The 17746-nt window shown below is 40.4% G+C and overlaps 1 protein-coding gene across 2 annotated transcripts in view; it reads left to right on the top strand.

Annotated features, from left to right (window-relative positions):
- Window positions 1-17746, top strand: part of MACROD2 (mono-ADP ribosylhydrolase 2) — a 902990-nt gene that overhangs the window by 830051 nt on the left and 55193 nt on the right. Inside the window, exons 11-12 of one of the 2 annotated variants that reach the window (XM_032994762.2) lie at window positions 2672-2752; window positions 15907-15969. In XM_032994762.2, coding sequence (XP_032850653.2) covers window positions 2672-2752; window positions 15907-15969 — 144 coding nt within the window. Of the gene's footprint in view, window positions 1-2668; window positions 2753-15906; window positions 15970-17746 lie in introns of both variants that reach the window. The other variant, XM_032994761.2, reaches the window with a different exon arrangement.

Below are 17746 nucleotides of genomic sequence, written 5' to 3'. Positions count from 1 at the left end.
ACAGTTCTGACTTCTCTGTATGTAAGCCTCCTCCCTCTCCATCTTTGTGCTATCAATTAAGATGTTGGTTATATTATCTAATGTATTCGGATACTCCTGAAAGACTTGGCTGGACATTTGCACTTAAATTTGATTGACATTTCACTCCTGGGACTGGAGGAAGCCTCACAGATTGGTTAGATGATAAAATTCATCACTAGAGGAGTGAGTGTTGATAAAAACACTCCTATTGATTCATTCCCCTGATGTGAATTGTTGTCAACCAAAAAAAGGGAATGTAGCAGGTAGTTCAGAGTGTCATTAGAAGCCATATATCGATATGGTCCACTATAAATATTCATATTCTTTTTTAAAAGAATGGGAGAGTGTTGGCAGGAATCAACCTTTAAAAGCCTGGTCATTTTCAGGATCTCTCTTTTGTATTGAAGTTCTTGTTGAACTCTATCACCATTGCTCCTTAGTGGTCCTTTTAAAGGGTTGACAAAGTGTTTCGTTATTTGGCAGTTTTTGTCTTTATTTTTCCACACAGTATTTCTTGTGGTTTCTTCTACATTCTCACCACTCCAGAAATAAATTCATCTTAGCACTTGAAAACTCTTGTTTTCCCCAGAATATTGTATTTGAATTTCAAATTCACATGAGCAAATGTGGTGACATGACACATGACGTGTCTTATCTTAAGTGCTGTTGGGAAGGGTCTACCTTCTGATACCCAGCCAAACCTCACAGCATGTTCTGCTTTGCAGTAACTAGCTTTATTTACTGATAGCTAAGGGCCCTTCATGCCCTGAACTGTGTGAAATTCTATAATGAAACAGAAATTCCATTCTAGAAGAAATTTTTAAGAACAATATTCAGTTTGGCTTGTTTGGGTAATGCTCATTCCTTAAAATTAAGCAAGTGAGATGGAATTTAATTGCTCACATTGAGACGTCAATTTGGGGATTTTTGTTGACATTTTGAGCCATTGCTTTATGTAAATTCCTGCCAGCTTCCCAGTTCATGGCTCTTCTTTTTTGGTACAGTAGAATAACCAGTTTCCCAGGAGGGCAGGCAGAGAACATTTCTGAGTTTCCTGGGCTCCATGCAAAGCCAGAGCTATTCACTCGCTTTTTGTCTCTTGAACAAACACAACATTCCCTTTGACTCTGCAAGTTGCCTTTCAGCATTTTGGTTCTAGATATATATAGTTGTGGAAGGGTAGAAGATAAAAGGGTAGTAACTACAGGATCTTAGCAGATTTGAGTACTTTATGAGAACTGGGGATCTGATTGCTGAGAGCTGTTTAAAAATCCAGTGACATACCGAGTAGGTGATCATGCAGGGTATGTATGACAGCAGAAGAGAAAGGAATTTTCAGAGCACTAAAGCAATTTATAATACACATGTAGATAGCTTTTTTCCCAGTTGCTAATTAGCTAATCAGTTTGAGGTTATACCATGATTCTTATTTTCTCACAGCACGGCAATAAGGGTAAATCAGGCAAGGTCATATGTCTTCCCAAATTTCCTGGTTACAAGTGGTCAAGGTTTCCTTCCAGCATGCACAAAAGTATGTTTTCTTCTGGCTTCCTTCTTGTCCTTCAACCAAGCCCTGAGCTGGCCACAGGGAATTGGGAGGTTTGACAGAAAGTCAAATGACAGAAAGTCATTTTCCCGTTGTGGTTGAATAGATTCAATAGGTGCAATGAACTGAGTTTTAATTGTCTGCCATTCTCTGCTTTCATGGTTAAGCAACAATGTTTGAAGAATGTTTTAATTAGCGAACCTGCTTTCATTAAACGTCTTAATTTACAAATACCTTTTATGATTAATTTCCAGCTTGGCCTCCCTTTTGTACTAACAGGCTTTCTGTGCTACCAGTTCATGCCTTGAGGTCTAGCATAGCAAACAGACAGTAATTTCATCCTTTATGTTGAAATGACAGGATATTTTGAAAATTTTGTAGAAAAAGTACATAATTTTTAAAGTTTAACCAACTGATGTTAAACACTGTGAACTTCAGTCCCTAAAAACAGGGGAGTTCTTAAACTTAATGGGCCCCAGTTACTGTTTTTACTTAGGAGGTTTTCCTTTTCCTCTATCTTCCTGTTGCTTTCTGGCTAAAAGGTTGGAATGGATTTTTTCAACCAGAACATTTCTATCTTGTAAAGCTTTAATTTCCTTAACTTTACTTCACTATCAAACTTTCTCCCCTACCTTTCCTTTCATTACTAATTTCAGTCAATATTCATTTGCTACTGTGTTATAACACTAAGTGGAGAATTCAGTTTAGAGGGAAAAATAATTTTGTTCAGATTATTTCTCCACAGTTCCACAATGCAATATAATATATATTACGTTAAAAACTACAAATTAAAACATTATTAAATTTTTTGGTGAAGAGATTAAGAGCTTGTGAAGCAGTACATTATTTCAGTATGATCTTTTTTCACTGCTGTCATGTGAAAGTTACACAAAGTTCAGTCCAGGATGAAAGATACTTATTCTGACTTATAACAGATGATGCAGTAATTAGTTTTAATAATAGAAAGATAGGCATCAGGCACTGAATGGGGTGCTAAGATAAAATGTACTTACAGTTGTGGTATCATGCATAGTAATATTAGATACAATAAAACTATTTCGAAATTATATATGTAAATTATTATTTTTTTAATATTTAAAGAAGGATTGGGACAAAAAGGCCAGGCTCCATCTTCCACAGAGAGCAGAGCAGAGCAGCCTGAGGACCTGCAAGATGATGTTGAAGGTAGGTGGTCTGAGCGTTTTTCAGAGCTGTTAATCAACTTTGCATTTTGCGGGGAAAGGCTTACTTTGAATTCTTGGGAAAGAACTGGAAAACTTCAAGAATGTTGTTTGCACACACTTGGAAAGTTCCCTTCGGCCTAAATCATGAGATTATAATTCTTCTGAAGTGTATTTCATCACAAGGTAGATTCAGAATTGCAAATGCTATTTTTGTATGATGGGCTACTAATTATTGCTGATATAAAATGAGAATTTGTTGCTGTTTTATTTCTAACTTGTTCTGACTTTATGTAATTAATAATACAAAATGTAATGTGTGTCATGCAGGGCTTGGGTCATAGTCCAGTTGGTTAAGTTGGTCAGGTAAGTCAGCTACCTGCTGCAAAACATGGAACAATAAAATATTTGCTTTCCTTTTCTACAATAAATTTTTTGCTGCATCGTTTTCCACTCCAGAAAGTCCCAGGTGCTTAACGTTATGCTTATAGTGTTGTTCCTATAAGGGTGCTTTCCTGCACTTGAGTCTTAAGAGGGCAGCTTGCCTATGGGTACGGAGGTAAATGTGGTCTATGTTGTTATAAAATTGGATCAAAGTATCTTTTCTTAACCTGTATCTCATTGGGAGAGTTGTTAAAAGATGTTAACATCAAAGACTTATTTTCAGAGTGCAGAGTTTCACATTGTTCTCATATGGGTGGAAGAGCAAAATGCCCCAATGCTGGAGAATTCCCTTTTTGTGAAGTAGTTAAAAGGATGAACCTTAATCTTTAATCCATGACAGTTCCTTATCACGGATTCTCTTTGACCTAATGTTCCTCAAATGACTTGTCTCATTCTGCACCTCAACCAGTGGCTCCACGATCTTCATCATTTTGACCTAGCGCTTCGCATTCAGCTCCTAAAATATTCTGACTGGGGTATAGTGTTGAGTCATAAAGAGCAGAAAAATGTTAACATCTATCACTTTAAGTAACTGCTAGTAACATCCTGTCACTAACATTGTGACTGGTTGTTAATGGCAAGTACTTAAAGCAATAGCTGTCATCACCTGGAAGGCGTGGAGGGACCCAAGACATCTCATCCTGACTGGTTGTCTTTCCTTTCATGCTGCACTAAACCCAGATGAAATTAAAATAACAATTTCATGTTTGGATTAGAGAATTCAGTGATGACAAACCACATGTCAATTTGTATGCAGGCTAAACGGCATGTGGGATCATGGTGTCACTTTCCATGTTCCTAAATAGGCGAAACAATAATAGTTTTTATGATATATTTTTATGTGGAGTGTGGCTCAAAGCTTCTATTGTATCAGTGCCTTTAAAAAAAGGGAGGGTGAGGGCGGTGAGGGGGTGGGAGTGTGTGGAGAGTGTTGCAAAACTGTAAGGTTTTCTTTCCATTGGCAAAATAACTGATATTGTTCCACTATTTCTATGTCTTACTCGATACAGTTTCCTAGTTTACTATGCCTGTCAGTGTTTCCTGGTGACCTACAGTTCACTTTGTGGAGCACAAACAAATACATTGGAAGGGTGAATTAAATAGTATGACGGTAGAAAGATTGCGTTACCCTTGAGCTGTAAAATGCCTGAACTCCTTGAATTTGATGCTGTACAGTAGATTTTGTTGATGCAGAATTGAGGCCTGTAACACATAGTCGCTGCTGCGGAAATTAATCTAGCCAGTGACAGTCCTCTTCTCCTTAGGTGAATCAGGCCTCTAATGTTTAGGATTGAAAGTCTAAATTTAGACTTGAGGATTGTTGTGATGGAAAAAAAAAAAAAAAAAAAAAAAAAAAAAGTAATTAAAGTGTTTGCTGAAGGGGGCTGGGGAAGAAACCTGGATCAGATTTCTGTGCCTCTGTTTTGAAGAGGAGTCAAGCAGTTAGGCTCCAGACACTGAATTCCTATAAAGTTGCGGAGTGGCTACAGTCTAATGTAACACACCTGTGAGCCATTTCCATTTAAGTAAATGGGATTTGCACACATTTGTCTGAGAATAGGATTTAGTTTCTACTCTTCTAATTATTAGCTGTTGGTTTTGACTAATTAAAAGAACTTTTAATGGGGAGCCTTGAAGATTATGGAAGCTGTGAATATGTGACATGAACCAGAACTACATGTTTGAGTAATTTTATTTAGGTAGGAGTTTGTCTTCGCTTCCAAAAAGCTGCCTTTTTCTGTTTTGTTTTTTTTTTTTCTTTTTGAAAGAACTTCGAAGTAGCTAATGCATATAAACGGTCTCAAATAAAACACAATAAAGCCAAACTCTGTCTGAGATCAAATTTGTTGAATTTTTTTCATGGTAAAAATGAAGTGCTTTGTGTTCAGCATGTTTTAAATTTGGGATAGTTCACATGCTTTAAGTACCTTAAGTTTAAAAAAATAAAAACAAAACCAACAAACCCAAAACAAACAAAAAAAACTACAAACAACCAAACAAACAAAAAAAAAAACCCAACCCGTAGCTTTTAGCAATAAAAGCTAGTCCAAAGATACTTACATTTAACATATTTTCTCCTTGCTAATATGACCAGATACAAAATATTTAAGAAATATACTCTGAGGCACAGGAGGAATCGGGTATTTTTTCCTCTCTTTAGTTGTCAGTGTCCTTTTGGACTGAAGATGGGAATACAACTTGCTATTTTAACAGCCTCATGCATGCTCTTGTGCCAGTGTGGAAAAACTACTCCACTAAGTTCAGTAATATTTCTGCTGTAATATTTTTCTCCAGCACGCCAAGCTGGTTCATTGGCTAGAGGTAATGGAGCAATATCTTTTCAGTGCGTGTAAAAATCTCCACAGAAGATCAGGGAAAGTAGGCTCCTTCATTATTACCCTCTCTGCAATCAAGGAAAGTCAAATAAGTGGCTGTATGTAAGGAGCTTGTTTTGCAGTAAGCTAAAATAAACACTTGACATGCTAATGAAAGCAATTTTATACTGAACCTCTAAAGTATTAATGGTGTCTGTTATTATGCTATTAGATATATTGTTCTCTGCCTTCAGACCATTGATGGAGAAAAGCAAGTGTGAACTGCATAGCAGATTCTCCTGTCAATGGTTGTATTCAGTAGTTTTTCATTGTAGCATGGATTATTATCTGGGGAAATGGATAGACTGGATACATGGAGAAACATTCTTTACTCCCAGGTTCCCTGCAGTATTTCAGGTTTGACATGTGCAAACATGCAGTGCAATTTTCTTCCCGCCCTCCCCGGTCCTGGGAGAGTAAAATCAGCCAGTGATAATTTCGCCTTTCCCCTCAGTCAGGTGCACTCAGCAATTGAGTAGCTGTAAAGTCTCGGGTGAGAAAAATATGTTTGGCACTAAACAAAACTTAGGATGTCTTACTTCAGTGGCATCATAACATAATCCTAAAGTAATTACATAGACAAAATGGCAGTATTTGTCGCAGCGTAGCAGCCACGAGTTAGCACAAATGCTACAGGTCACCTGTTCTCATCCTGCTGATTGTCACCAAGGAAAATTAAACAATTTTTACAAAAATCTAACAAAACAAAAATTGAAAAGGTTCCTTATTTCTCTTAGCTACCTTCCCAAATGTACTTCCATATGTACTGAATAGCAATTTTCTTGATACTGGGAGAAGCAAAACTGTTTACCTTTTCCTTCCTTACAAGATTTCTCAAATATAAAATGGAGCCTGCCCAAGAGCTACCCCTTCTGTTCCCACCATGGTCTGCAGGTGATCAATACTGTTTCAGAGATGACTAATATATCTAATAACAGTGGCACAAATGCCTGATCTTTTTCCTCCTCCAGGAGAAAGATAATCAATCCATGAGGCAAAAGCTGTTTCTTTGCCTTCTGAGGTCAGGATCCTCCTTGCCCTCCCTCAAGGGATGTTAAGACAGAACTGGAGCTCTGCATGTGTCTTGCTCCAGATTTTCTTGTAAGTCTCTCCCAGAATGAATTGCCAGATTCTTTCTGATAGATTGATAGGCTGTTGGTCTCACGCAATTACCTTAGCTGAGGCTCAGTGTGCGTGTGAGGAGCTGGTCTGTTGGAACTGCTTCTCCGGGCTGAACTTCGTCTGCTTTCTGTTCACTTGGTGGGAAGGAGAACAGTGTGAAGGATAAGCCAAGCCAGGAAGGTCAAAATGAACACAAATCACCTGTGGGATAGTTGGTAGAGTTGGTTCCTTTGCCTGATGGGGTCATCACACTATTGACCCCTTGGCTTACAAGGACAGCATCAAACTCTGAAATGTTGCTCGACAGTGCCAGGAGTCCGAGGCTCACCAACAGGCTCCTGCCTCGCTCAGTGGACCCTCTGTTCATGAGAGATGTCAGACTAGCAAGTGGAGTACATAGGAGAAATTAGGTGAAATGAAGTCACATCTTATCTTGACAACTCCTTGGTTCAGCAGGTCACAGCGATTAGGTAGGATGCTCACAGAGACGGAGGCAGCCTGGCTTCTCATCCCTTCTCTCAAAAAATTTTTGTCCAATGACAAAACAATGCGTATGTCCCCAAATCATGGGACTAGAAAATAAAACTCATTTTATGGCTTAGTCCTTTAATGGTGAGATTAATGTAAGGCTTCCCCTTCCTGGTTCTCCTTTATATACCGTGAATTTTGCAGTTTTGCTGCTCACTCCCTAGCTTCATAGAGAGGGTTATAGTGTATGAACCCACAAAAGTCAACAGTGCTTGGCTTGTGCTGCTTTCCTCCAAGGTGGGCTTAATCCTCCCTGGGGCTGAGAGGGTGTGTACAACAGCTGCTGTGTGTTGCCATTACTTGGCAAAGTATGTTCTAAGTGGTGTTCCAAGCATCTTTTCTAAGGACCTTCTAATACTATACAGGCCTCATTGTCTCTGTCTTTACGGTGTGGATTAATATTAGCTAGATTCGACTTCTGATTTGTTTTAAAATATTCCTCAGTTTATAGCAAGCAATTCTTTTATCATTTGAGAAACTGTAGCTACATTTCTTCTTTGCATCCCACAGGGCAGTAATACTTGTCAGTAAATTTCTGCTCCACTCATAATCTACTAAAAATGAACATCTAGACACATAATTATACTTCAGAAACACACACTCTCTTATTCAGCCTTAAAAGTGCTACTTCTTATTCAGATAGTTTAGAAGTTACTGTGTTCTTTTTGCCACCAAACCAAACCCTTAAACAAAATTTTAAATTAGGATAAAGCACTACAGAAGAAATTCCCTGGGAAGCATGTGTATCAAACATGTCTGTAAAATGTTTCACCTTAATGCAGATTGGTTATATTTAAAGCGATGCTATTAACCTCTATCCACTTTGGTTGATAGATTCTTTTTTCACTTCTGTTTTGAAGTCCATCATCTGTCTTGACTGATTACAGCTCTCAGAATATCAGGTGATCACCTTCCACTTGGGCAGGGGAAAAACAGGATGTTATCTGGATTTTTATTTGTATTTGCTCTCCAAGCAAACCCTTCTTAGAGGATCCTTTTCATTGCTGAAGTGGCTTCTACTGTTTCATGAAATTGCAGCGCGGTGACTACACAAGACAGCTTTAAAAATGCAGCTCATTTTGGCCTCCACATGTGATATGCAGTCCTGTTGCGTTGACCATTTACCCATTGGGGTTTCTTTTAGCAGCCGAATGTACGTGTGTGTAAACTGCACCAGGCAAACTGTTGCAATTCCTGTTTTCACACTAGATGCTTCAGCATAGATTTCCTTTCTCCTGAGAAGAGCTAAGGTGCAGAATACAAAGTTACTAAAGTGACTAACGCAATGTTGTCAGAAGAGAATTATACAGTGACAAACCAGCGTACCTGCAGGGGACTCATCTGTCAAGGAATTAATTTCTCATTTATAACCATGATATGAATAACAGTAAACCATCGTGATTGTTCAGGTCCAGTGCAGAAGACAGCACTAGTCTCTTCATTTTGAAATATTGATGCAAAATAGTGCATGTTTTGGTTCACGTTTTATGCTATTTTTAACAAGTGCGATCTCCTGTGTGGCTTCTCTGCCCATTTCTTCATTTTGTAAGTTTGCCACACCACATAGTTTTGTGACCTGTATACAAAAAAAAAAAGTAGAAATAAACCTCATTTTTTATTTTGACTGGGGCTTGTAAAAGAAGCTGTGCCACAGCCCTTAACAGTTACCTCATCTCTTAGGCACACCAACGTATGAACAATTAGTAAATTGATATAGTAACAATAAAATTTGTGATCATATTATGTACCTTCATGTATGGAGTCCCTTTCTTTCTCTGTCTCTGCCTCAGCCTGCTCTTGAACATGCATCAACCCACATGAGTGATTTATGTCCACTTCTGTATACTATGATAACAGTGATAATACTTGTGCAGCTCCGTGTGTATATTTTTTGCATCACAATGCCAATTGTATCTTTATCCTCTGTACAGGAGGCTGAGTATGATGTCTAGGGAATGATGTCCATATTCTGGTTACGTTGGACAGCTTGAGCTTCCAGGAGATGTCTGCTTTCATTTGTTTTGAACAGTCACACCTGCAGATTGTCAGAAATAACGATGATCAGCATCTTTGGCAATGAAATTTTAGACGTCTTGCCAGGAACCTTTATTGCAAAATCTGAATCACGCTGTACGTCAGACAGAAGAATTACACTAAGTGAAAAACTAGCCTAGAACAATGTTTCCAGCAATCATAGAATCCTAGAATGGTTTGGGTTGGAAGGGACCTTACAGACCATCCAGTGCCCCCCCCTGCCCCGGGCAGGGCCCCCTTCCCCCAGCCCAGGGGGCTCCCAGCCCCGTCCAACCTGGCCTGGAACCCTTCCAGGGAGGGGGCACCCACAGCTGCTCTGGGCACCCTGGGCCAGCGCCTCACCCCCCGCACAGGGAAGGATTTCTGCCTTAGATCTGGTCTAAATTCACCCTCTTTCAGTTTAAAGCCATTACTGTGGTTCTATCATTCCATTCCCTGACCCAGAGTCCCCCCCCACCTCTCCTGCCCCCCCTTTAAGCCCTGGGAGGCCGCTCGAAGGGCTCCCCGGAGCCTTCTCTTCTCCAGGCTGAACCCCCCCAACTCTCTCAGCCCGGCCCCCCAGGGGAGCTGCTCCAGCCCCCCCAGCATCTCCGTGGCCTCCTCTGGCCCCACTCGAGCAGCTCCGTGTCCTTCTGCTGTTGGGGGCCCCCGAGCTGGCCCCAGCACTGCAGGGGGGGTCTCCCCAGAGCGGAGCAGAGGGGGAGAATCCCCCCCCTGGCCCTGCTGCCCCCCCTGCTCTGGCTGCAGCCCCGGGCACGGGTGGGTTCTGGGCTGCCAGCGCACGGGGCTGCCTCACGGGCAGTTTTCCACCCACTAATCCCCCCCAGGTCCTTCTCCACAAGCTCTGGGCTGCTCTCAACCTGCTACTTGCCCAGCCTGGATCTGTGCTGGGGATTGCCCCGGCCCACGGGCAGGACCTGGCCCTTGGCCTTGGGGAACTCCAGGAGGTTCACATGGGCTCACCCCTCCAGCCTGCCCAGGTCCCTTGGGATGGCAATGTTATGTATGAAGTGGGTCGGGACAAACCTGAGTGATTGTGACTTCCAAGCACTTAATTTGATGCTATAGCTGTTGTCCCCTGGTTCTTCCCTAGCCAGGAAAGGTATAATGAAGCCAAGTTACTTGCCTTGTGAATCATGGAGGAGTGAGGTGAGGGGAACACACGTAGTGGCTTTGGTGGGCTTTAGCTTAGGCTCCTATATTTCCCAGGATGTTAAATAGGTAAAGTACAATAGTGTTATTTTTAACCTCTGAGATAATCCCCATGAGCTACAGTTTTCTCATTCTTTTCCCACACTCCTCAACAATTCTTGACAAAATGCTGCATGAAAATGAAAACCTGTTATTTATTATGCTGACAACTTCGCTAGGCTGGGTGCACTGACAGCAGCACATTCAGGTCTGTGTCTGCAGTGAGGAAAATTGTTGAAGCATCACAGAGGGAAAAAATCTCATAACTCCGTTAAACAATTACTTCAGATAACTCTTTACTAACCCTTCTTAAAATTTACCCCAAAGGGGTTATATACAAGTAGTGATTAAAACTGACCTAAATCATAATTTAATTAAAAGAAATTAAAATGCAAACTGAAAATGTTCAGTAACCTCAGGCCACCACCCTAATGATTCATTTTAATGCATTTGTACTTGTACAATAATGGCCTTTGTGTGTATATGCTCCTTGTTTTATGTCTGATATAATTTTGCCACTGGAATAGTCTGAAAATGGTTGCAGGCTGTATGTTCTTGAGCGTATATATGGATATACGTGTGCTTTCTTCTCACATTTTAGGAGTTTCACTGAAGTCAGCATATCTACTCATGTGTGCAGAATGTAACAGCTGTAAGATCAAGGCCTGTATTTTTAATTTTCTCATTAATTAGTTTCCCTGTTATCCTAGAAGGACCTTCATATCATTAGTATGATTACCGTGGCAATATTTTTGTGCTGTAAAAAAGATAATTCAAAACTGGCATCCTTTATCTGCCAGATCTTGGTTTGTATTTGCATTTGTCATAGAAGCGTGGCCCAGCTTGAAGAGAGATTCACAGGCCAGACCACAGGAGAGGTGCACAGTCACTGGCCGCCTGGAGAACCAGAGAATACACCCAGACTTGCATGGCAAGAGCCAGGCGGGGATGTAACAGGGTCAAACCTGGTGCTGGGGGATGTAGTACACAGATATGTGAGAGTGGCAAACAAGATGTGAGCCTGAGGCATTGGCCCTCCATCTCTTTTATTTCTACTCCAGGAAGGAGAGGGTTGTTTGAAGGTACCTTACTCTGACTGTTGACACACTATGGATGATATAAGTACAGCTTTCTCAGTAGTGAAAACAATTTTATTTTTAATAACATCTATGTTGGAGGAGTAGAAGTAGACTGGTTTGTACTGGCTACACAGAATTTCTTTCTTTAATTAAAAATGTTACCTGCAATTCTGTTTTCTTCTAGAAAAATGTCTTTTTGCACCAGTCTTTGAGACATTGACTTTAGCTTCAGATCTAAATACGTCACTGTGAAGAAAGGTACTGCTGAAGAGGAGTAGGTGTATGAGCGAACCTGGCATTTATTCAGCACTGAAGTGGGAAGAGTCAAAAGGCCAGCAAGCTATTAGTATTTTTGACTTGCCATGTTTGTCGCAAGAACAGTGAAAGATGTAAAAAGCCACGTGCTTCCAGGCTTTCAAAGAGAAAATGGGAAGAATACTAAAACGTGCTCTGGTGCTGCTGCTGAGAGTTTGTCCTCTGGACTTTCATAGGGATCTTGTCCCATCCCACTCCCATCTGACTGCCAGCTTATTATTTATCGTATCATCTGCTTCATTTTGGGGCTGCTACTGTAGCTGGCATATCACTGTGCATGCTAAATACCTCTCCTTAGCGTAAAGTGGGCAGGCACTCACAGAGTATCTGGTTTTCTAGTTTAGTTAGAAGTGCCGCTTGCTCTGCCAGCTTGCCGAGTGTGCTGATTGATCACTGTTTAGCCTGTTTTCTACCAAATATAAATGAGGGTATATATCATTTGGGGGGGAATTTTCTTGCCGATCTCAAAGAAAAAGGCCAAGGAGAGAGAGAAAGCACCTATCAGTCACTAGTCAGCGTGGCAAGGGAAAGCAAAATATATGTCTAGAAATAGATATTTTAGTGTCTGATGTGCTTATTTTCTTTGTGCGGTGCTACTGTAATTCTCAAACTCCTGTTTTTAAAACTGACTGCCATGCCGGGGAAAAGAAACAGATGTTCCCATTTGTCTTTTGATGTGGCTCAAATTCATTTACATTTGCTGGCCTAAAATGACATGACATGTCATTTGCCACTTTTTCTATCTCCTTTGGAGTGAGTGACACATTGCTGTTCAATTACTAGTATAATAGAAAAGCAGATATTGTGAGGACAGCTTTCACTTAAAGGAAATGGAATCGCCAGTTGCTGCAGTAGTTGAAAGAGAAGGATGGCAGATACTGTAGAAGTGTAATGTCATCCAGTGGAAAAGACATTTTTATTATTAATAATGTCATGGGTAAGACTCAGGGGAAATGCACTGGGTCTGGCTTTTCTGCCTAGAGAAAAGGAGAGCCAGGGATGAATAAAAATATGGTGTAAAACTGGCTTGCTACTCTTGTAAAATATATTTTCAGTTCTTTGCTTTGAGCATGTACTGCTTAAAGCCTTTCCATTTGCTTTGCAGCCAGCTCCAATGGAGAGCAATAATTACAGAAAGACTTCATCAGTAGAAGACACTTGGTGAGAGGCTCATTAGAAGGATTTTTAAAAAACTGAAAGAACTGTTTGTCAGACACTTTGGGATTAGTGATGTCACCCTACAGTGTGTTTTCTTGTTGGTGTATTTGTACTCTGCTTTCTCCCTTTCTCCTGAGATGAAATTATTCTCCAGGCCAAGCAGAGTGTAACCTTTCCTTCTGCAAGTCATTTACTTGAGGATCATGTGTCCACTCTTAATTTTTTAGCATTTCCTCTTCTCTAACTCTATCTAAGTCACTTGGCAGGCACAGCACATACTTTCAATATGCTGATCGAGATTAATTTTCATGTCACGATCCAGTCAGTCTGTTGGACTGGGTCAGAGTACAAGAGGTGAAGCTTCTGCTTGAAGTCTTTTACATTTTTCTTTCTAAAGGAACAAAATGAAGTGTTAGATGGAAAACATGTTGAGGATCCAATATATAGTGCTGTAATTATCATTCTATTACACCAGTTTTAAACAGTGAATCTCCAGTGAAATAATAGACTTGGGGTTGACAAAACGTACTGATGAATATGTGCTTTATCTGATAATCTGATGAAGCAGATGATCATTTAAACTTTCTTTTGTAGTTTAAGTTTGCTCTGAGTGACTTTCACAAGAGATGTAGTCCCTTGGCAATAAACATGAATGAATCCTTGAAATACCAGGGTTTCACCAAATAACTCATGATTATAGTCATACTATATAGTGCATGTTATAATGGTTGTAGAAACAAGTATCATCTGGAAATGTAGTTTTACGTTGTGAATGCAGTGAGGTAAATGCTGAAATGATTTTCAGTGATGTGTTGGTAGTTACTATTTATGCCTGACCTGCTTTTTCTGAATGTAAAGTCTTTCTTTGCAAAGCGAAACATGTTGCACTTGGCCATAATGAAATCCTTTCTACTCTGGCACTGCTTGTTTTGCACTGATGCAATATTCTCTTTGGATCTGACCTAATGGTAAAGATTCTTCCAGTGTCACTGCACTGTTGTGTTACAGGATTGTCTTGAACATACTGTTCCTTTCCACAGCTCCTGAGCTAGGTGACTTTATCCTTTGAAACACATCCTAGTGATGTAAAGGGTTTTTTTTTTTCCTTACTTATTAATTGCTTGCTGCAAAGCTTTCAAAGTCCCAAGCCCATGTTTTAAAAGAAAAGGGGAAGGGGAGAAGAAAGTTTATATTCTTACACAGCTAACTTTCTATTTTGCATGCAGTCCTCCTATTGCGTGTGGACAGGCAGAATGCTGATTTTGAAAATAATACTTTTTGATTTCAGGCGGGGGAAGGAAAAACCCAGCTGGTTTTATCAAGACATTTTGGTCATCCATGTAATGCAATTTTTTACAGGTTAGAGCTCACTAATGTGCTAAGAAATCACTATAGCTAGTCATCCGTTAAGGCTGGTTAAAATTTGTACAAAGAGTTACCAAGCAGGCAGGAGGCCCGAGTCCCCGCTGGTGGCCATCAGCCGCTCCCTACCTACCTCTCCCCTCCCAGGTGAGGTATAAAACTCCTGCTCCATCTCCTCTCCTCCTGAGAGCAGCTCTGTGCAGGGTCAGCCTGGAAATACTTCTCCGCTAGTCCCATCTGCTGGATGCCAGCGTGTATTGCCTGCTGGAAAGAGGGAGAGCATCATACCTCAGCCTTTAAGTATTAGCTGAATGCGGCGTGCCACCAGATGTACATCTGCTGATGAAAAACATGCACTTTCTCTGGTTTTCTTCCATCCACCTAATTGCATCTGGGCTGCTGCTATTCTCTTCAACAGACTCCATGTGTTAAGTAAAAGCAAGGTGGTGGCACGAGGAACTTTAAGCGAGAAGCTGTAATCAGAAAAACCCAGGAGCCGGAAAAGATCGCAGCAAAAAAATATGTGTATTGTTATCAAGCCATTTACAGGCCTGGGAATGAATTTCCTTTCTCCCAGTGTATATGTTCAGCAGTCAGTTTTATAAATGCCTCATTAAGGCTGCTACTCAGCTGCTCTCACCGTCTATCTCGCCATGCTGGAGAAGAGGGAGTGTAGCCATCACATCTGATCCAGCATGCTGCACTGCAGCCTCTAATATTATTATGAAGCTAAAAGAGCCTTCTCCATTGTTGAAAATACAGACTTCCTGGAACATTTCTAATCAGGCCAGGCAAAGGTTAAGAGAGCTTGATCTCATGTCCATAGATATTCCCCAGGGTATTACTTTTCTTGGTGGTAATTCACTGTTTGGTACCTGCCATCCAAAAGGGAGCTGGAGAGAAGAAAATGGGTAATGAATGCAAATGCAAAGTAGTGGAGAAAACTAGGAATGAATGCGAATGCAAAAAGGGGGAAAATGCATTCGATCCTAGCAATCTTACTTTGGATTATTTTGCTCTCTTCTTTGCAGTCATTTGTGTTGCATTTTTATACTTTGTGATGAGTGGTGGTGTGCCTTTTGCTTTAAAATAAAATGCGGGTGATTCTCCACCTTCTATTCTTACCTTCCATAGGCATTAAATTAGGTTCTGCAAGTCTGAAACACAGTCACACCAAGGATCTTATGGAAACATTTCTGGAGGAAAATAATCCTAGGAAAAAATCTTTATAAAATACATAGAATAAGATCAAGCAACAATTTCATCCATTGCAGACAATGTTTAGGGAAACATACCTTTATTTGGTGTGCCTACTGAGATAAAATCTTTAACCTCCCTTCCTCATCCTTAGATGTGAAAATGTGACTGTTTTAAATGTAACTGGTTATGTTTGCAGGTTTTTTCAGTTTACCTTTGTATCTCTCCCCTTTTATCATGGCACCTTGCTGTAAATTAGCATTTTGCGCTGAGTTGGTTACAATTAATATTGCTGCTGCTGTTACCAATAAAAAGATATATCATAAATAATTTTTACGTGTTTTCCTCAATAGGCGGTAACAGCACAGAGGAGAAGCAAAATGCCGAAGAAACGGAGGCCCAGAGCCAAGAAACAGGTTTGTACCAAGTTCCTTAAAGGACTTTCTTAGGTTTTATCCACCTTGGTGAACAATAACCTTAGTCAGTGCTATTGACGGAGAATGTTTGTACATTTTAACCAGATTAGCTCAGGTCTTGAGCAATTCTCCCATTCGAGACTGCACCTCCATTCATTATGAATGAATGTATTGCAGTGCAGGAATGCAGACTTCCCTCTTTGGCTTACCAGCTCTACATTCTCCCTTTAAGGTGGACTACCTCTAGCTAATCCTCTAACTAGAAAGAAATAATTTTTCATCTGTCTACAACAGAGTAGCCCTCTGCAGAGAATAGAAATGGGGGAAAAGGAAATTTGAAGAAGGAAGAAGGAAGCTTCCTTTGATGAAAACTATACTTCTGAAGGTTTGAAAGGGTATTTTCAAGTTTTAATAAATTGTCTACACAAGTCTCAGGGGTTATGAAGATTTAAATCCATACAGAATGATATTGCATATACTGTGAATCGATGTCAGAGTTCACAAGCAGTGGGTTCTGCAGATGGTATGCTTACAAATTATAGTGAGTTCAATATGTTAAAATATGTCACTGTTCACAGTAGATTTTCTATTATTTTTTTCTGTTTATGATTGTATCTTTCATCCTACCGAACTCTGTTCACTGCAAAAGACAACTGCAATTAGTTCGTTATCAAAAGAGCTCGAGTGACAATCAAAATGTCTGTAAATCCCCTTATTTCTTAAGGATTTCTTTTAGTGTAGTATTACTTGTAGCACAATGATTTTCTTGTTTGATTGGGGTTTTACTCACTGTATTTCAGGGTGTTGCTTACACATGCTTAATTCAGAGAGCATGAAACAGTTTTCTTCAGAACTTCTCTTTGGTTTGTTTTTTTTTTTTTTTTTAATCAGAATTGAAGATTGTTTTCAGTATGTTGAAGATTGAGCTGAAGAAGGCCAGCCAGTAAATGCAACAAAAATATTTTAGAAGGCCTAGAGTCTTGACTTATCTGGTTTGCTTACTGCATCGTGACTGTTTCCAGATGAGGAATTAATTTAATGAGGGTCCTTCTTTTTGTCCAATGCATTGGGCACTGTTTATGTGGAAGTGCAGCATTTCCCCTTGCGCTCCCCAGGTCAGTCTTCTGCAAGAAGGTGTTAACAGCTGACACTGTCGGCAAGTGCTTGAAGTCCATCTATGTTTCATGTCTTTTTTATCCCCTCTTTATGTCCTCGTGTGGGGCAAGCAGTGGGAGGGGAAGCCATAGGCACACAGTATTACAGAATAAAAAAGACTGGACCTCAGTGAACTTCAGACCTAGGGCCCTTTTCCTCCCCAGGATAAGTATGAAGTGGTATTTTATATGTGCTCGAGGACAACCAAGTTTCCTTTCCCGGGTTTTTCACTTTTATGCTAGTCATATTTTAAACAGGCAAAGGGGACCAGAGAGAAGGGAGGCATGAGGTGCTCTGTGTGAATCTAGATTCTGTTTTGAATCTCTGACTAGGCCCAGGGATACCTTTGCCCAAGCAATTTTGAGCTTTTAACTGTACCAAGTACTTGGCTGCTAGCTCACCTAAGAGCTAGTACTGCTAGAGGCTCCTAGCTCACACTGCAGAGGTTCCCGCTCAACCCGATTATACTTTTGTCCACAGGTGCCAAATGCAGCCCACTGTACTTGTCAGTTGTATTCATTCTGATGGGGTGCACATTTCTCTTTGTCGTGGTTTGATACTGGTCAGCAGCCAAACACCATGTAGCCACTCTCTCCCCCTTCTCTTCCAGCAAGGAGCAGGG

Source organism: Tyto alba, unplaced genomic scaffold (assembly GCF_018691265.1).
Source record: "Tyto alba isolate M040663 unplaced genomic scaffold, T.alba_DEE_v4.0 Super-Scaffold_16, whole genome shotgun sequence".
NCBI lineage: Eukaryota > Metazoa > Chordata > Aves > Strigiformes > Tytonidae > Tyto > Tyto alba.
Note: the sequence above shows the minus strand (reverse complement) of the source record. Positions and strands in the feature narration are given on the sequence as shown.